The following is a 20301-nucleotide window of genomic DNA, read 5'->3' on the forward strand; positions in this document are numbered from 1 at the left end:
TTAGATAAGCCTTGTAGGAAAGTGCTAAAAATACCAGAACATCTGACAGTTTTTCTCTAGTCTGCTGCTGTCTCCCACTCTTCCTCAAAGAGGTGACCAAGATGGGGTCAATTCCCTTTCCGTTCACCGGGTAGGACTCTGCCTGGCTTACGCCCACTCAGGGCCCACTCTGCTGGTTCTGCACTGCACTGTCGATTTAGACAAGTGATGTCACCCTCTCGCTTGTTGCTGTCATTGAGCACTCCTAGATTTACTTCTCTTCTTGATGGATGCTTCCTCTTACAGTCTTCTGAAAGAGAGACTATGTGTGATAAACCTTCTGATTCTTCATATACCTGATTATTTAGCTAGAAATCCAAATGTAGGTTTAAAGTTATTTTTCTTTGATACTTTGAAGCTATTATCCAACTTTTTCTTAAATCCAGTGTTGATGTTAAGAAATCTGAAGTCAATCTGATATTTGTTTCTTCCACAGTCCTATTACTTTCTAACTGCTTGGAATACAAATGGGATGGCTGGAGCTTTAGCTGCCAGGTTGGATCATGAAGATGAGATGGGAGAATAGGGACCTGGAATGAAACCTGAGTCCTCAACGACTTGATGAAACAGAGCTACTATATCAGCCATAAACCGTCTGCCTCTAAACTTCTACAAGAGAGAAAAACATTCCTTGTGTGTATGCCACTGTTACTTGTGGAGTCTGTGTTATTAGCAGCTGAAATGAATCAATTCATGCATCCACTAAATCTACTTTGTTTTATACTTTCCAGAAGTCTAATTATTTTTCCCAGTGAATTCATGTTTCCCTAGACATCAGACACCTTTGTTGGCAACGAGTATACCTGGAAGAGGCTAAAGCCTAGACTCTACCTTGAATCCCTCCTGGGGAATTCAGGAATGGGGGTGGGGAGGGAACTGCCTCCGGCATTACAGTGTGAGTGTGGCCCCTCCCAAGTGCCACTCCCACACCCACCACAAGAGAAGCTCCTCGCCGGGAACTTCGGGCTCTCTTCCTGGCCACTGCCCTCTTCATGAGCTGGGCCTGTGGTTGGAATGCCCTGACCCACAAAGTGGGGAGAAGGGACTGCCAGGTGTGGTTGTTCGGTGCTTCTAACCCCAGGCTGACATTGCCATCCCTGGCTAGCACACTGTTTTCTGCCTCCCAGCGCCATGGCAGTGGTGGGGGTGGGGTTGAGGGTGGGCAATGATCTTGAGAGGCCAATGTGGGTGGAGAAAAGAGCACAAATATAAGGTGTTCCCCCAGCCTATTCCCCTTCTGTGGCACTGAGGCAGAGGAGAGGGGACTTCCATTTTTTGTATTAATTTCTCAGAGTCCTTACAACCACCCTCTCATACCTGTGGCACCTTCAGGGTTGTCATCACAGGAAGGGACCAGCAGCATCTCAAGTACATTATCATCCTGTCAGTCCTGCAGTATCTCTTCCATAGCACCGATCACCATCTGAAGCTGTTGTTTATGTGTTCACTTGCTTAGTGCTTCTCCCGCATCCCCCACTAGACTGTCAGCTCCATGAAGATAGCAGTTTGCCTGCACAGCTGTCTCCCCAGCACTGGACACAGTGTGTACCAGAGATGCTCAGTGAGTACCAGCTGAATGACTAAACTGAGCAGCTGGTGCTGTAACACAACCCTGATTCCAGCCCAGGGCTTCTTGCTCCAAATCCGGGGTTTTTCCCACCCCAGCCCCTGATTTCTGCTCTGGGCATTGAGGCACCACCCTTCCCAGGGAGTCCCAAAGATGGTATGCAGAGGCAAAAAGTCACATTAATCAGGACCCCACCAGAGATATGGGGTCCTTCCCCCAAATGCGGGCTAAAACAACTGCTGGACGATTAGACTTAGGGCAGAGCTGTGCCTTGTAGAGCTCTGAATCACCCACTCTTGCACATAATAGCGGCTTGAGAAAGGTTTGTTTTAGGGACACACAAAAGTCTCCTGGAGGAGATGTTTCAGCATAATTATAGGGGGCAGGAAACAAGGTAACTAGAAGAGAGGATTGGGGGTTAAACAATGAAGGAGAGGGCTTTGACCCAAAGGGGCCTTTGGTCTACTACTGTGTAACAGATGGGGAAGTAAAGGCCTGACCTGCGCTGTCCAAGGCCATGGTATGAGCCACACGTGGTTATATAAATTTAACTACAATTAAATGAAATGTAAAAGCCAGTTCCTCAGTTTCACTAGCCAGATTTCAAGTGCTCAGTAATAGCCACATGTGGCTCGTGGCTACTGCATCGACAGTGTAGACAACGTAAAACATTTCCATCATCACAGAATATTCTAATGGTCAAGGCTCACCTAGACCCTTAGAATGGAAGTAAATGCATTCCTGCCTCTGACCCGGCCTCCTGACATCGTCTCCTGCTGCCCCTCCGCCCCCACTCAGATCAGAGCTCCATGTCCCACCCCCGCCCCCTAGACTGTGCCCCACAGGGAGCAACACGGGCCGCCTTCCTGGTTTTCACCCCCAGCGCCCAGGGCGGTGCCCCGCGCATTGTCAAGTATTTGCGGAAATAATGGGTCCCCAGTCAGCTTTCGTTAAATGTTGAAGGCCCCAAAAGAGAGTCGGGTGGCAGAAGTATCTCCTGCCTCCCCTCTTGTCTCTTACCCCTTCTCTGCGCACCCCACTCTTCCTTCAAAGCCGCAGTTGGAAGCAGGCTCTGTCTCCAAAGGTGCCTGCGCCGCAACCACGCGGGCTGCTCGCATGTACCTGCTCCAGGTCTGCAAACCATCTTCCCTGGTAAGGGTCTATCTGGGTGGGTGGATGGCGCTCGGTGTCCCCGCGTCTGCCACAGGGACTGCGGGAGGAGCCACCCGTAGAGCGCTCGGGGCGGTGGGCGGGGAGCCGGTCCCGGCCCTGGGGGCGTGTCCTCTCGACCCCGCGCGGCCGCCCCGAGAGGCGGGCAGCGAGTGCGCCCGGGCCGGCGCGGCTCAGAGGCCGGCGGGCATGGAGCGCGAGCTGGAGGCGCTGGCGGCCCGGCCCGCGCGCCCGGCCGAGCCGCCCTTGCAGGCGCTGGTGGAGGCGGCCGGGGGCCGCGGGCAGGTGCTGCTGGTGGGCGAGCTGTGGGAGCGCGAGCAGAGCCGCGCGCTGCTGCGGGACTTCGCCCGGGCCGTGTTCCCGCCCGAGCAAGCGGCGGCCAAGCCGGGCGGCGCGGGGCCCAAGCCGGGCGGCGCGGGGCCCGGGGCGGCGGCGTGCGGGGCGCAGAGGGCGCCGGGGGCGGCGGCGCGCGCCATCCGCTCGCCGCTGGTCTTCGTGCTGTGCCGCGCGTCGTCGCTGGCCGCCCGGGAGCCGCGGCGCCGCGTGCGGGAGATGCTGCGGGACGTGCGCTGCCGGCGGCGGGCCGGCGCGGCGCTGGTCGGGGTGCTGGTGGTCGAGGCCGGGCCCGAGGACGCGGCGGCGCCGGGGCTGCGGCTGCTGGAGTCGCTGCTGCGCGCCGTGTTCGGCCGCGAGGCTGGGGGCCCGGTGCAGGCGGCCGCCTACTGCCCCGGTCGCCCGGACTCCAGCCTAGGCGTCCAGGAGGCCGCCTGCAGGGCCCTGCAAGCCGCCGGGCCCGGGCGACCAGGTGAGGCTGCGTTGGGTCCGGCTGGGCGCGGACGGGCGGCGGCTGGAGGAAGGCCCCCAAGTTGGACCCCTTTAGGCCCGGCCCCTGTCGTTGTGCAGCTAGGTAAACTGAGGTCCAGATTGGGGAGGTGCCTAGTACTAGGTCTCCCAGCTAGCGGGGAGCGGGCCCTGGGCAAGGGGTCGAGTCTGTCCCGGGAGGATCCGGAGTGCAGGGAGATGCGGGGACCTAGGAAAGCCGAAGGGACAAGCCGAAGGGACAAGCAGAAGGCTAGGGGAAGTGGGTAGAGAGAAGAGTTGGACTGTGCAGGGCAGATGTCTAGCTAGGAGTTGGGGAGGTGGGTAGAGAGAAGGGTTGGACTGTGCAGGGTGGATATCTAGAAGTTGGGGAAGGTGAGTAGAGGAAGGAGATGGGAAAACCTTGGGATGCGAAAGTTTGGGGGAGGGTGGCCGAACTGGGACTAAGGATGTTGGCAGTGCCAGCAGCTAGGTTCTGGGACGCTGCGCAGCTCTAGGAGGGTAGAGGCTCTGCGGGGTTATAGGAAGAAGGCATGGACGAGGTGCCAAGGGCTTGGAGGTGTGGCGGAGGGTGCAAGAGACTGGCCACCCACCCAGATTGTGCGCCCACAGCTGTCTCCCTGCCTCCCCCAGGTCGGCTGAGGTCACCTCTTTCCTCCACACTCTCCTAAAATGTAGACGGGGGAGAGAGGGTCTTTTCCCAGCCCTGTGACTGCTGCCATCAGCAGAAGGGTCACAATCTCCTCCTGGAACACAAGGTTTTTCAGGAGGATTAAAATACGCACATTAAGCATAGCTGGATCTGGCAAAACTGGGAGCTCTTTGCACTGCCTGGCTCCGTGATCCCTCTCCCTGCCCAGCCTGGGCAGCCCTCCAAGCCCTCCAGCCGCTCGCTCTTAAAGTGTTAGTGAAAGGAGGAGCTATGTTGAGCCTCCCCAGGTATTGGTGTGTTAGCCAGCAACCGGGAGATGCCAGACATGGGGAACCATGAGAGGACCTTTCCCAGCAAGGACACCTGGCACCTGTGGTGTTACAAATGTCACAGCACACCGTCCTGCCTGGGCGAGGACCATCCCTCACAGCTGCAGAGCCTGCCCTGACCTTCCTTTCCCAGGCGCACAGTTCAGCTGAGGCTGTGTGGCTAAATTTGAAACTCAACAACCAGCTTCCTGAAAGACAAGGGAAATGCCCAGAGGTGGATTGTTCTTCTGATTGTTGTGCCAGCCCTGTCACTGAGCTGGTCCCCTGAGGGAAAGACGGGAATTCACACAAATTTTCTGCACCCTAATGAGCTGATGCGTAGAAAACTCTCTTAACCTTTAGTCTGTCAGCCCTTTTCCATTCCCAAGGGACAACTTTCAATTCCCAGAGCCAAGCTCACTGTGGCTTCCCAAGCTTTTGCACACATCTCTGCTGCCTCACCTGAAAAGCCTTTTCTCCCCACCTCCCCTGCACCTGGCCAGTCCCATGGCTGCCTTTCAGAACTGGACTTCCTCCTCCAGGAAGGCTTCCCTGACCTTCCCCACTCCAGTTTGCAAGTTCACTGGGGAAATCCCTGAACCTTTTGCCCTCCCGCTCTCTAAACGCTTACCACATGATTTTGTCATCAATGAGTTTAACCACCATTACATTCCCATTTCCTGATACCTTGCCTGGCTTGCAGACTGATGAATGAATCCTTACTTCCTTTTAAGTAAACACTAACACTGGAAATTTTTACACTTTGCAAGGGAATCGTTCTCTACTATCTTAAGCTTTCCTACCTTTATAAAAACATTCTGAACAAAATAAAACCTTTCACTAATGTCTAAAGATCATAAGTGTAATTATAACTCATTGATCACCGATTTCTTTGACGCTTTGCAGTGGGCAGCACTATTTTCTTACATTAAATGGGTTCATGTCGCTATGGTTTTGCTAGCAGTTGCATCTGGTTTTTTAAAGTTTTCTGATCTCTTTCCTTACTGCCTGATACTGATTCTTATTCTTTTAGATTGCTTGCCTTTTAGCAGTGCCCTTTCACCCAGTTTATGGTGCCTAATCCAGCTGCTTTGGGGTTGACAGCTAAGGCTCCAGTCTTGTTAGAATTGGGGGCAAATTAAGAGTAAACAGGCTCTGAGTAAAGATTATGAACAAGAATTTTTCTAGTTTTGGCTGTCTGGAGTTTTTTTTTTTTTTAAGCTGAGTTCTGTTGACTTTTTGTAATTATCAAAAAGATTAAATCCATTTATTCCTGTTAAGAAACAGTTTGAACTAGAAATTGGGGGAAATTACTGCTCTTCGAGTATTTTTCTTGGTATGTAATTGTAATTAATTTGATGTCATTCTTGTTGCTGTGGTTTCCCCAGTATGGTACCTACCTCCTAGGGTTTTTGCAAGGATGAAATGAACTAGCATAGATAAAGCAGTTATTTTTTGGTTCTTTTTTCAAGCACAAAAACCCACCCACTTTTGCAAATCAGAATCTTTGTTCTTTTAATCAGCAGTTGAAACTAGGGCAGTTGGCAGTTGAGGCCCTTGGTTTGCTAAACAGAAAATCTCTCAGTCTTGTGAAGCGAGAACCCTCTGATCCTCTCTCTGCCTCTGGGGCTTTGTGTTCTTTCTAGCAGAAGGAGCCTGGGAGAGGCCAGGCTTCCTAGGACTGCTGGCCTGCTTTTCCTGGGGTCCCTGGAGCCAGAGGAAGGACTGGGATGCTGCTGCCTCCAGTGGCCCAGCTCAGGGTGAGTGTTCCACCTTCCTGACCTCCTGGACCCTGAGGGCCCAGTGCATGGGACTGTGGGAGTGGTTATGTGGACAGGGGAACCTTAGGGACAGATGGGACCAATATCCATGGAACACTTGCCGTGTGCCAGGCGTGAAGGTGAGCAACGCTGGGTGCCCATTCGCCAGGCAGGACTCTTGCCCCAGAGTCCCGCCTGATGAATGCGGTGTGGGGAGGGCTGTAATGCAGGTGTCACCACGTGCGTGGTGGGGTGCATGGGACTCAATGCACAGAGTCTCTCCTGAGGATCCAGGGAGTATCATGGAGCAAGGCATTCGAGCTGGGAATGTTGGGATTTTCATAGGCAGAAATGGGAAGGTTTGGAGAAGGAGCTCCTGAACAAAGGCTCAACAGCATGATGTCATGCTCAGAAAGGGGACTGTCATCCAGAGTGTTCGGGGTGAGGTGCAGGAGACCAGCGAGGCCTGACTCTAGAGAGGAGTTGCAACCAAATCGGGGCCCTGGACTTGAGTCCTTCAGGAGTAGGGAGCCACTGATTATTTCTGAGCAGGGGTGTGTTTAGAGCAAGGAGGGGCCAGAAGCAGAGCCCAGCTAGGAGGGGACTGGAATAGTCCCAGGAGGGGCGACAGGTGGTCTGGACCTGACAGGGGCAGTGGGAAGGGAGAGGAAGGAACTTTCCCGGGAGCCGTTTCTGGGGTGGAATCATCAGGCCGCTAAATGGAGGTGAGGGAAAAAGTGAAGGAAAGACAGCCCTAGGTGCCGAGGCTGTTCTTAGGGAGACAGAAAGTATGGTAGCCCCCCCACCAATCCTCAGGGATTACATTCCAAGACCCCCAGGGGAGGCCTGAAACTGCGGATAGTACCGAACCTCATACATACTGGTTTTTCCTATGCATACATGGCTGTGATAAAGTTTAATTTATAAATCAGGCACAGTAAAATGTGAACAATAGTAACTAAGAATAAAATAGAACAATTATAACAACATACTGTAATCAAAGTTATGTGAATGTGCTCAGTCGTTCTCTCAAAATACCTTATTGTGCTGTACCTCGGGTAACTAAGACCACTGACAACAGGGAACTAGTGCCCTCAGGGCAGCGGGTTGAAGCCCACTGAATGGACATGACCTCACCCCCAAAGTGTACTGAGAAGTGTAGTTTTGTTACAGACACAATGGTCAGTGGTTTAAAATAAACTTTTTTGTTTTTTTGGTCCTTTTTTGTGACCACGCTCAGCCAGTGAGCGCACAGGCCATCCCTATATAGGATCCGAATGCGCGGCGGGAGCGCTGCTGCGCTCCCAGCGCTGCACTCTCCCGAGTGAGCCACGGGGTCGGCCCTAAAATAAACTTTTATTGTGCATTAGTTGTATCAGATGTATCAGTTTCCTATTGCTGCATAACAAATTACCACAAACTTAGCAGCTTAAAACACACACTCATTAGGTCCCTGACTTCTTGTGGGCCGTCAGCTGAGGCTCTCACAGTTCCTTCCTCTCACCAGCCTCTCTGAACAGCTGCTCCTTCAATCGGCAGGAGAATCTCTCTCTCCAGGCTGCGGAGGGGGTCTCACATAATGTAAAGTAATCTGGGAGGTGACTAGCCATCACCTTTGTCATATGATTTGCCCTAATCAATGGAGCAATGATCCCATCATATTCACAGACTCCACCCGCACTCAAGGGAGGGGTTTATATAGGGTCAGTACACTTGGGGGGCCAGGACCTTGGGAGTGATCTTAGAATTCTTCCTATCACAAGGGGCTGGCTGGTTTACTCAGTAGGTTAGAGCATGGTGCTAATCACACCAAGGTCCACAGTTTGATCCCTGTCAAACCAAAAAATAAAAAGAATTCTGCCTATCAGTTGAAAGCTCAAAAAATACAAAAAAAAAAAAAGAAAGTAAAATCATTCACTTAATTCCACCACTCAGGGATAACTGCAATCAATAACACTCTCTCCTTGTGCTATTTAAATTTTGATAAATTTACTTCTATATAATATATAAGTAATCTGGAAAATGCAGCAGATATTTAACATATTTAATTGTAAAAATGTTAACTTCAACCATAATTTTGGATATATCTGGAAACTAAAGGGAAAAAAATAAAGCAAAGGAATCATTAACAATTTTACATAAATCTTGGATAACTTCCCTCTCGTGTAGAAGTGAATACATTAAAATGCAAGTGGAATTTATGGGTTATATACGTGTATATATATTTATAGTATATATGATAAGTATAGGATATTATACTTACATACACTTATGCATATTGTTTTGGAATCTATCTGCTTTCCTCATCAGTAACATTGTGACTGTCTTTCCACAGCAATATGTATACATAAACAACATCTTTTATCTTTATTTTCTTTGAGGTAATGGTAGATTCACATGCAGTCATAAGAAGTCGTACAGAGAGATGCCATGTGCACTTTGCCCAGTTTCCCCAATGGTAGCATCTTGGAAAGCTATAGTGCAGTACCACAACCAGGGTGTTGGCATTAATGCAATCCACAGATCTTATTCAGACTTCCCCTCTATTACTTATATTTGTGTGCATGCATGCGTGTGTTTAGTTCTATGGAATTTAATATAGCATGTTTTTAATGCCTGAGCCCCACCACGTGTGTGAGCTGCAGTTTGCTCAGCCGGCCCTGATGTTGGACAGGGCATCAGTTAGGGTGCTTTCAGCTGCAGGTAAAGAAGCTATGACTCAAACCAGCATAAGCAGTAAGGGAATTCACGATCACACCTAAGACAGTCCAGAAGCAGAGTCCACTTCAGTGATAGTTGAGTCAGGGGCTCAGTGACCCCATCAGGGCCCCAGGATCCTTCCTTCTCTGTGCTGACCATCCTTCGTGTTGGTTTCATCTTTAGGCTGGTAGCAAGATGGCTGCAGCAGTCCCACTAATTATTTCTAGTTATTTCCTTAGGATAAAACCCTCGAAGTGGAATTGCTGAGTCAGAGGGTATGTACATTTTTAAGTTTTTTGATATGCATTTTGTTTTGTTTTTTAAGTACATACTTGCTGGGGCCAACTTCCTCCCTTTCTGTCCTAGCTTACCCACTAAAGAATTTTATCTTCTGAGTGGATGATTCCTTCTCCTGTGTTCCAGATGACTGCCAGGATCCTGAGGAGGAGGTGGCACTGACAGCCATGTTTCCCAACGGAGACTGGGAGGATCTTGGAAAGGGGTCAAAAGCCCATGATGGAGTCCTCTGCACTCCTGCTGAGCCCACTGGAGACTCAAGATGAAGGCTGGACCTTGGGCTGTCTCTGACTCTAAACTATAGACTGGGGCTAGGCTCCTTCTCATTGAGCTCCCAGGGCTCCAGTTGACCTCAGCTGTTGGTAACTACCAAGACTCCACCTGCAGGGCTGCTGCATTCACAGTTATCAGCTGGGCAGCAGGACTTACAAAGAGAAGCGGGGCCTAGGAAAATGCATCCCCTGGGAATCTGCTCCCCACTTAGCATTTGCTCACTATGTGATCACAGTGAGGTTATTTTGTGTCCCTGTGCCTCAGTTTCTCTAAGCCATGGAGACAGATGACTTTCTACTTTGAGGTTCTGCAGTGCTGTGGTATCCTGTAGTATCCTGTGGTGTGTTTGCAATGTTCAGGCACGTGCCTGAGCACACATCATTTAGAATGCAGCTGGAAAGAACTCTAGGCCACTAGTCATCAGATCTGGGGTGTGGCCTTGGACACAATCTTGGACTTGATCTACAGGGCTTCTGTTTCCCAAATACACGAGGGGGCTACTAGCCCAGGGGCTTTCAACCAAGGGCCAGACTGTCCTCCCAGGAAGCACTGGAAATGTGTGTATGTGTGTGTGTGGGGGGGTCACTGTGACCGTGGGGTACCCTGGCATTTAATGGGCATACTATAATGTGCAGGACAGTCTCCAACAGCAAAGAATTGGTTCACTCAAAATGCCAATTGTGACACCTTTGAGAAACTCTGGACAAGCCAATCCCTTTTCCCTGTCACATTCTAGGAAAAGTCCCTCAGAGCAGAGAGGGTCAAGCTTCCTGGGATCTTGGCTCCCAGAGCAAGCCAGAATAAAGAATGTACTGTTGTCCCGGGGGCCTGTCAGGCCATGGCCAAGACGTTCATGTGCTGCAGGGCCAGGAAAGAAATAGCTGTCCACGCCTGTGAGAAGAAAGGGCCCCTTTCTCGTGTTGACATTGACTTTCTGCCAAGTCCTTTGAGGAAAAGAATTCTGGGAGCTGCCCATGGCACCAAACCAGAAGGAAAGCTAGGTGCATGGGGTGCTGGGGCATAGGACTTGCTCAAGGTCTCAGGTCCTAGCCTATGGTCAAAGCAAACACAGCCGAGTGGTTCTTGAATGCTTTCCTCTGTGTTTATAATTCAGACAGGGTCGACGATGTTCCCCTGAGCCCCAGGAAAGCCATCTCTTCACTCACAGAGAGAACTCTGCATGACCTACCTTGTCTTCCTTGCCTGCCCCTGGAGAAATCCAGAATCTGCAATGGCCAGGGCAGCTCCTGATTCTCCCTGGTGGGAAGCATTATCAAAGGGAAGTAGCTAATTTCATTCATGCATGCGTGATTCCTTCAGCAAACACACAATTGTGCCCATTATTGCTCAGTGCCCTGCAAGGTGCTACAGAACTTGGATTAGTTATTTCAGCTCTCTGTGATGGTGCCAAATTGTAGAATGCAAAGCCTTCTTTGGCCAAGTGGCCCTATGGTATTAAGGAGGGCCCCTCTGCTCTGTGCCTCAATTTCTTCTCTGTAATAGGAAGCCTAACCCTATCCCTTGCCTGCCTTGGGGGGATAGTGTGAGAACTACAAGCAGGACAGCATCCCATGTGGGGACGGTTGGTAGCAGGCATCATTTTAATAATGCAAGACTGTCTCACCAGTGGATGGACAAGCTGGCTTCCCCTTACACAAGAATGAACTCGGTGAATTTTGATTCATTGATTTTATTGATTTTGTTTTAAAATGGGAGGAGACCTGTATTTTTGAAGCTGCTATATTTTGTCTATTTCTCTATTAATTTCTTTGTAATAATTTGGTTGGAGATCTATTATTTGGTGGGAGGAAGGAGCATTTTTTTAACTTAGGAATTTGCCTAAGGCACAAATTACAAGGTTTAAAAACCTTTTGTATTTGTTCCAATATATAAAATTTGGGAGACCGCACATAAACAAATCTAGTTTTGTGGGTGGAGAAGGGAGCATGCTGCTGTCTGCAGTCAGCTGCAGTTCACCCCCAACCACACACACACTTTGAGCCCCTCTGTCCCCCTTCCCACCCCCTCTGACCCTCTTCCCACTCACCCACCCCCACTGTGCTCCACTCACATATGACACCTGCCTGGTACCAGGCCCGGTGGGCATTTGAGTTTGCAGCTTCTGGTCTGAAGGGTGGTTTGCACATTATTCTTTGATTACCTTCAGTATTTTCTGTGAACTGATGAAGAGAGAAGGTCTTTGCTTACTGAGATTTGGATTCCACTTTCCAACTGCTAAAACAGGGCTTGAGATGGGACTGCCCTTGTGGGGCCAGTCTCAGTGCTGTTTTCTAGCAGACAGAAGAGTTGGGTGCCAGAAAGGATGATCCTGGTAGTGGGTCTCTTTGTGCCTAAGAAGGCACAAAGGTTGGGGTGGGCCTATGTGAGGGCGGAGGCCCAGGATTAGGTCAGTGGTCCCAGGAGCCATCAGTGAGGGGCCCCTAGCCAGGTCTCAGTGTGGGCCCTCAGGTACTAATCTTTCTAATATGGCAGTGGTTGTACTGCTTCTGACTTGAATTGATAATTCCTTATATCTAATAAAACCAAACAGTACCTCATTGGTATCTTATTGAAAACAGAATGGCTCTTCTTTCTCATCAGGTGTTTCTTGCAGGGGCCCTTGGGAGCAGGGAATCTGGGCAAATGATGGAAGCCTCTGGAATAAGCTGTGACCTGAGAGTCTCCCAGCCTCTGCCCTGGGTGACATCCCCACCTCCCTACTGGCTGAGATTAGAAAACATATGACTGCAAAGCATAAGTGACTATTTAAAAAGGGATTTTTAAAAAGATAACATTCAGCTTGGTATGTAATAGTGTGTGTGTGCGCACGTGCAGGTTTACCTGGAGCTACACCAGACTTAATGAGCCCAGAGAACCCTTTATGACATCTGTGTCACAGTTTCTCTTCAAAGTGTTCGGCTCCAAGAGTTACTGCACAAGAGGAATCCCTTGGTTTTCAAACCAAACACTTCAGGCAAACTCGCAGGGCAGAGGGCCAAGAGCTGAGGCTCCAGACCTTTGATCCGAATGAACCCTCTTGGCAAAAAGCTGAGGACTGAAACCACCAGGGAAGGTTCATGACGACCAGTTACCTTGAAAGTCTATGCTTTAAAGTGTAGCAGAACAATGCTGCAGGGCTTGTGCCCTGCAGTCGGGAGGCCTGGACTTTGTCCTGCTTGTGTGGCAAGCACAGCCAGCAGTGAGCGAGTAGAGGAAGCTGGCTGTCTGTGCCTAAGGGCTGCACAGTCCCTTGTGGCCTGGTTTTGTGTGTCAGTGGATCAGGGATTGGGACTGATGTGGAGTTTGGCCTGGGCAGCCTGCCACTTGTGTGACCTTGGAGTTCAGAGGGAAATGGACTGTTAGGTTTGGCGAGATGGAGAAAAGAGAGACCCGAGTCAGGAGCCATCTCTGCCAAAAGGTTTATTCCACTAATGTGGAGGGGAGACTGAGCCAGATCAGCTCCCCAAACTAAGGAAAGCCTCCCTAAGGCTTTTAGGGAGGGTTCAAACAGAGTAATGGGCAATTTCGAAATCACTGGTATGCAAGGTGACACAGCCCTTGTGGTCCAATGACAGACATATGATAGGTTAAGTCAAAGGCTCTTGATTAGCCACTATCTCAGTACAAAGCATTCCAGCCTGAAGCCTGCTAGACACAGCCCACAAGACATTCCCTTGATGATAACAGTAATGTTTACCCCTTCCCAGAAGAGGAATCTCAGTTCCTGGAGCAGAAAAGGGAAAGGGGAGGGGGAGAAGGGGGTAAGTTGCTTAACTGGGCTGTGCTGATGTTAAGCCAGCCGTGAGGCCTAATAGAGTACAAGCTAGCGTGGATGACCATGATCCCACACACATCCCTCAGATGCCTTTGGCTCTGGAGCCAGAGCCATCTGGTTGCCTTATATTTGGGCTGCCTGATTGGGAGCAGAGGCAGAGACTGCTCACTAGGCCATGCCTTGCTTCACAGGGTACCAGAAATCCCACTGCAGGGGGACCAGGGTGTGGGGTAGCTCGAGTTCAAAGTGAGATCGTGGCTTTGGCAAGGGCGAGAACCCTGTCTGGCTTTCTCCCCGGGGCTGCCAGACCCAGCTGGGGCTCCTGCCCCAAATGCAGACCCAGGACCACCTGATTCTTGACTGGTGAAGACCCTCAGGTAGGAGCCGGATTTTAAATCTTAAGTTGGGCTTGTTGCTGTCCTGCTCTGCACTTAGGTGCAGTAGTTAGGTGCTTAGCTTAGTCCTTGTGATCAAGCCCACATTATGAGTCCTTGTTGCAGAAACTGGGTCTCTGTCTTGTAGCTCTGAGTCCCTTCTCTTCCTGACTGGTGAATTAGGTCTTCTCAGAGCAGGGTGTTGCTTCAGATCATTACCCCAGACTAACCTCACCCCTACCTGCCATCCCAGTGTACTGCTTGCTCCAGAACTCCTGGCCACTAGGGCAACCACTCCCAGTCCCTTGCTTGCTCCCTGACAGGAGTGGGTCTCACCTTCAATCTCTGCCCCCCGTTCTGATCTGGCCCAGCACATGGCAGCTCCAAAGCACGCCAAAGGGCCAGCCCTGAATGTGAGGTCAGAGGAAACAAGACCTAGAAAAGGTTCTAAACCAGTCCTGTCTAAGAGAAATCTAACAACGTGGCATATATGTAGCTTTATATTTTCTATTAGCCACATTAGAAAAAAGTAAAAAGAAAAAAGTAGGGTTAATTTTTTTTTTTTTCTTTTTTAAAGATGACCAGTAAGGGGATCTTATCCCTTGACTTGGTGTTGGCAGCACCACGCTCTCCCAAGTGAGCCACGGGCTGGCCCAGGTAGGGTTAATTTTAATAATATATTTTACTTAGTCCAATATGCCCCAAATATTATTTCAACTGCAAATTATTAATGAGACATTTTGCATTCTGTTTTGCATGCTAAGTCTTTAATACAATTATAGCCCAATCTGGATATTAAATTTTCATCAGAAATACTTAATCTGTATTTAGATTTCATCTAATTTACAGTTGTGAAGATATTCACCTTCTCAAATTGCTCCAGATATACTTAGTTTTCCAGTAACTGAACTGAGTATCTGTTTTTACATTTCAAGTTATTAAAATTCAATAAAATTTAGATTCAGTTCCATGGTTGCCCTAGTAACTCAATAGCACTTGTGGCGATTGACTACTGTATTGGACAGTACTGATCTAGAACTGGGAAACTTGGGCTAGAGACCTGTCTGGGGGGTTCCTTGTGGTTCCTGGGGCACAAGTCACAGCTGCCCCCACTCGCCCGAAGCTGAGTGGTCATCCCAGGCCATTCCCCACACCCTCCAGCAAGGCACGAACAGTAGCTTCCAGCAGTCAGCTTATGCTGGGCAGTCTTTGGTTGCCCAAGCGAGGAGTTGCCCTCCTGGACCCCATCCTCGGGGGGGAAGAGAACCCAGCTTCTCTGTTGTCCTCGAGGTCCTTTAGTGCCTCAGTCCATCCCAATCCATTCCAGCCATCGGAGGCGTTTGCTTCTCACCACACACCCAGCCATGGGGGCCCGTGTCCCTGGCGTTTCACATCTCTGCTCCCATGAATAAACGCTTTTACTCTGAAAACAAGTGGCACGCGTGTTGGACGTGGAACAGCTGCCTGCCTCGTGGTTGAGTCGCCGAACGATCTGCGGTTTCCTGAGCGCTGCTCTGTGTCCCCGGCGGCCCGACCAGGTAGGTGGATGCGTCCCCATCGCAGGAGAGGCTGGGACGGGCGGGCCTCGGGACGCCCACGGCCGCAGCGCGGGTAAGTGGCAGAACAGGGACTTGATCCCGGGTGTCCCCGGCTCCAATGCCTGTCCTTTCCACTCCCCACGCTGCCGTGCAAAGGGCAATCAAGTTCGATTCTTGACCGGACGACTGAGCCCTTCTAAAACCCCCGGGATTTAAATGCCTGCAGGCTGGGGAGGGAGCAGGGGTGGCTGTCGCCGGGCTCGCTCCCCTGGAGGAGCTCTCCGCTTTGGGAGGAGCATGTGACCACGAGGGGGCGCTGCACGGGAGTCTCCGGCAGCTCGGAAAGGAACGCTCCTGACCCAGGTGGGCGCAGCGGGGGAAGGAGGCCCAGCCAGGGCCAGACAGGTCACCACTAACTTCCTTCACCCTGATGAGGCCCTCAGGCATACCTGTGTGAGGCCACAGCTGAGCTCGACTGGGCTTGGAGACGTGTCCTGTCACTCCTAAATTTGGAGGGAGATAGTTGTTTATGAACAAAGCACTCAAAGATTCTTTCTGCGATTTCAGTTTCCTAAAAAGTAAATAGAGCTCTTTTTAGAGTCTTGAAGCAGGCAGGGGCTTCAGAACCATGAATCTGAGTTCCAGCCCTGTGCCAAGAACTAGGCATTCATTTGTTCATCCAACAAACATTTATTGAGCACGCATTATGTGCCTGACACTGTGCTAGTTACTATAGGGGACAGTGAGATGAATATTTGGGCTTGCCCTTGAGTTGGTCCTTGTCCAGACGGGACACGGATAAGGAGATGTGATGACAGCTGGGTGGGATAAAGGCTGTAAGGGAGCACATGGGGTGGGGGGGCAAGGAAAGATTCCTGGAGGAGATGCTGCTTGACTGAGACTCAAGAAAAGTCTTTTTAGCCAGGGATGTGGGGAAGATGGGCTGGAAGACAGAGGGAAGAGCAGGTACCAAGGTCAGAGACAAGGAACATGGCCACGTGGCTGCTCTGAGAGCTGCGGGGGTTCAGGATGGCTGGAGTGTGGCATGCCAGGGCAGAGGGGTGGGACATAAGATGGAGAAAGAACTGGAGGAGAAGGTCCTACTGGTTTTGATAGTGAAGAATGGACTGGAGACTGGTGGGACAGTAAGCAGGAAGTCAAGGCTGCTGGAGGCTGCTGCAGCCAGGAAAGAAGGGGAGACTAAAGAAGTGAGGATGGGCGATGGCTGGTGTGAGAGATATTAAGGGGACAAGATCTGGTGCAGATGGGTGAGGGGGGAGAGAAGAGTCAAAGGCTCCCTTAGGTCTCTCCTTCAGAAGGTGAGGGATGCCCTTCACATGATCCTCTTCCCATACAGAATGCCTTCTCCTTGAAAAGCAGAGTTGGTAAACTAGCAACCTCTCTGTTTTAAAGCATTTTGAATTAGTTGCCCACATTTCAGATTCCAAAGATGTCACATGAAATTCTGATGTCTGGCTTTTTTTGAAAAAAGCATAAGCTTTCACAACAGTAACGCCGTGTTCCTACATGGCAACACTGCAGGAGCAGAGCAGCAGCTGCTCTCTGCAGACAGGACACTCACTCCATCCCCCACTGCCTCCCTGATGCTCTCAGTTGCCATTCACCATCCTGTTGAACTAGTATTTTCTTGCACTAGGCCTCATTTCCATTACTTATTAGCATTTGTTTATGACTCCTTTAGGGTTTGGGGGCACACAAGTAAGTGTCTTTATGTGAGGGACTGGTGGAAGTGCTTCGGTAGAATTATACCCCAAATACTCAATCTGTTTATTTTTCATGCACATGGGCAGTGCCTTTCAATTTGAGCCCCAGGCTCTTCAAAAGTGCTTAATAATTATATTTAATATAATTTTAACAAATAGCTTAAGAATACTAATTTTTTTTTAATTTGCACATACACTCAAATGTGTTATCAACCACATTTCATTCACTGCCAACCACAAAACATTGATTTGTGTCACCAGGTTGGAGAAGGCTGCAGAAGGTTTTGAGAAGGCTGCAGAAATAAGCTTTCATCACCTCTTCCCAATCAAAGAGTAGCTTGACAGTGCAAGGCTAATAGCTTTAAACATGCTACCGTTTGCCACTAATCTTTGTCAAAACTTTCTTAGTACTAACTATTGTACATTGGCTATTGAAGCTGATATAAGACTGCAAATGACCATTTGCATTTCTAATTTCTAATTTCTGAAGATATATTAGAAACCAGGAATCCATTGCTATGAGGGGAGAGAAGAACTGAGCAGATGAAAGGAAAGAATGGAAGACTTTTCACTATATATGTATATGTATATATACTTATTCTTCTGATTTTTGAAACACGTAAATGTACAGTAAAATAAAAAGTAAATAAAAACCTTCATTGTTCAACTTTATAATAAACCAATGATTACTTATGGATTCATTATGTAATAAAACACTTCTGTGAGGATTTCTTTGAAGACAGGCTTTGCTTTTTTTAAAAAAAGAAAAGAAAGGAAAGTCACTTTTCTAAGAAAACACTCTCCGCCACACCCTCCGCCACACCCTCAACTCCCAGCCTTGGCTGGGGGCCCGGGGCGGGTGCTGCAATGAGACTTCCCATCCAGCAGGTGGCGATGTGCACACTGAACTCACCTCCCTCTGCAGCCTTTCTCTCAGCAATGGCGGGTGACGGTGGGGTCCTCTCTTTGCATGGGTGGCTATTTTGAAGCCTGATATCAGGTTCAGACCAGTTCTCCACCGAGCGGGAGCTCTGACCTCGACAGAGCTAGAGAAAACAATGGCGCTCTCGTGGACCCTTCCTCCCTAGCTGGGGAGATGGCGACGGCGCGGAAGACGCAGGCAGTGGGAGAATTCGAGCCGGCTGGCAGGCGAGGTGGAGGGCAGCCCCGCGGCAGGCGGGGTCCTTCCGAGAATCGAGCCGGCCGCCCGAGGAGGCTGCTCACTGAGCACCGCACCGGGGGAGTGAGACGGCGCGGCGGGGCGAGCGGACCCTGACCTGACAGATACACGGCGCGGCCAGGACGGCGAGCGAGCGGACGGGGTAGTGCGGGGCGCAGCCATGATCACCTCAGCCGGTGAGTGCGGCCCGGAGCCGGCGCCGAGAGGGAAGAGCCGCCGCCGCACCGGCTTTTAGCTGAGTCAGGGCCGGTGACTGGGCACCTCCCGCGGAGCGCCGGCTTGCGCGGCCCCTCGCTGGCCAAGGCCCACCCGTGGCAGGGGGGCTGGGAGTCTGGCCGGGCCGCTGCGGGCCCCACGGGCCCCTCCGAGTCGGAGGAATCGAGTCACGTCGACCGCTTCGGCAGCCCACCCCAGCCACACCCCCGTGTCGGGACCTGAGGGGCTTCCTGGGCCCTCCCCGGAGTCCAAGGGGTTTTCCTTTATTTTGTTCCTCCATTCGTTGGCGGTGGCCGTTTGGGGCCGTCCGACCCCAGTCTTTCCCCGCGGGTGGTTGGGGTGGGATGGGCCCCCCTGCCGTCGGACAACAAGACTGCCCCATGATCAAGCACTGACTGCTGTATAAAAGTGCCCTGGACCTGGCCGAGCTCTGCTCACCTTAGAGTGACATCCGAAGTCAGGTTTGGGGTGGGTCATTTCTGAGCCCACTCCAAAGGTATTCGGTCAAAGCACCCAGAGAACTTCCGGTGAAGATGACGCTCTGAAGACATCATTATACTCAGTGCCAACTTAGTTTTGAGCTTAGATGCGCGGTAAATATTCTTCGATCAAGAAAACTGGTAGTTTTGCGGAGCAGGTTTCTTACACTGAAGCCGTTGTATGAGTAGATTCATGTAGTGAATGGGATAAGCTGTAGAGATCAAGTTTCAAGTGGAGATTTTTAAGCTCCCCGCCTCAGACTGATTTGCATAGAGCTGTCCTTAGCCTTGGTGCTTTTCTTTCCTGCCTGCTTGCATACCCTTTTCTTGTCACCTTTTACTCTGTGCTTGTCCCGCAGTATTTTGTTGTAAACAGCTGGTGATCAGAAGACAGTAATCTGTATATGGTAAGCTCAAAACCATAATTTTGCGAGGATTGATTAAGGGAATTGGTGGAGATGCCATTAAGGAGACTTAATAGTTATTTTCAAAGACTTGAAGAGCTGTCACCTGTACCTGGAATTAGATTTTCCCCGAGGGAAAAAGTGATTGGGAGATGAATTTTAGTTCAGTATAAGGAAGGACTTTTCCAGTCACAGCTCTCTAAAGATAAAATAAACGCTAAGTTGCTTGTCACCTGTAAATATAGGCTTCATTCTTTATCAATTCTGTTCATCATCACTGTTTCTTCTAACCTAGCCCAGACTAGCTTTGACTTTCACCTGAGTTACTATAACAACCTTAAGACTTTGTTTTACTACCGTTATCTCTGTACAGTCCATTTTTCTTGTTGTAGACAGAGTATTCTTTTTAAAACTTTAATCACATAATACTTCTTTGCTTAAAATCCTCCAGTGCTTCCACTGTGTTTAGAATAAAATCCAGACTCTTAACATGATCTGATTCCTGCCTGGTCTTGTAGTACTCTCTTCTCTCTTATTGCACCCTCACCACACTAGTCTTTTTTTTTCCTTGAACATGTCCATTTTTCTCCTGCCTCCGGGCCCTTGCACATTCTGTTCCCATTCTAAACTTCTCTTTCTCAGGTTTTCCCATAGCTTCTCAATCTTTAGTCTCAATTCAAGTGTTAGTCTTTCCTGACTACTCCATTAAAACGCATTGACTCTGTCCTCCCTAGCTGCCACCTCTTTCCATCACAATTCTGTAATTACCTTGCTTATTTGTCTGATTACTGTCTTTCCCTCCCTTATAGGATTTTGGGCGGGAAACTTGCTGTTTCCACAGATCTTAGAACACTGCTGAGCACATTCAAAAGTATGCCTGGAATGAAGAAATCAATCAACCAATTAAATCAATAAATCAGTCCCTCGAGTTTTTAAAGTAGAGACTGAAAAAGCACTTGGTGGGATATAATAGAATTCAAACCTTTTGGGGTGGCAGGACTAATGATTTTTGAGGTCCTACACTGA

The 20301-nt window shown here is 49.9% G+C and overlaps 2 protein-coding genes across 4 annotated transcripts in view; both read left to right on the forward strand.

Moving 5' to 3' along the window:
* The first annotated feature begins 2965 nt into the window (after positions 1-2965).
* C1H2orf72 (chromosome 1 C2orf72 homolog) lies at positions 2966-9578 on the forward strand. The gene is made up of 3 exons (XM_063087957.1): positions 2966-3581; positions 6202-6315; positions 9439-9578. The coding sequence occupies exons 1-3, from the start codon at positions 2966-2968 to the stop codon at positions 9576-9578; spliced, it is 870 nt and encodes a 289-aa protein (XP_062944027.1).
* An 8588-nt stretch (positions 9579-18166) lies between these two features.
* The window catches only part of PSMD1 (proteasome 26S subunit, non-ATPase 1), a 92267-nt gene continuing 90132 nt past the window's right edge, over positions 18167-20301 (forward strand). For 2 of the 3 annotated variants that reach the window (XM_063104422.1, XM_063104413.1), the window contains exon 1: positions 18167-18352. In XM_063104422.1, the coding sequence (XP_062960492.1) occupies positions 18337-18352 (16 nt within the window). In that variant the 5' untranslated portion in view covers positions 18167-18336. The remainder of the gene's footprint in view (positions 18353-20301) is intronic. The other variant, XM_063104428.1, reaches the window with a different exon arrangement.

Source organism: Cynocephalus volans, chromosome 1 (genome assembly GCF_027409185.1).
Source record: "Cynocephalus volans isolate mCynVol1 chromosome 1, mCynVol1.pri, whole genome shotgun sequence".
Classification (NCBI taxonomy): domain Eukaryota; kingdom Metazoa; phylum Chordata; class Mammalia; order Dermoptera; family Cynocephalidae; genus Cynocephalus; species Cynocephalus volans.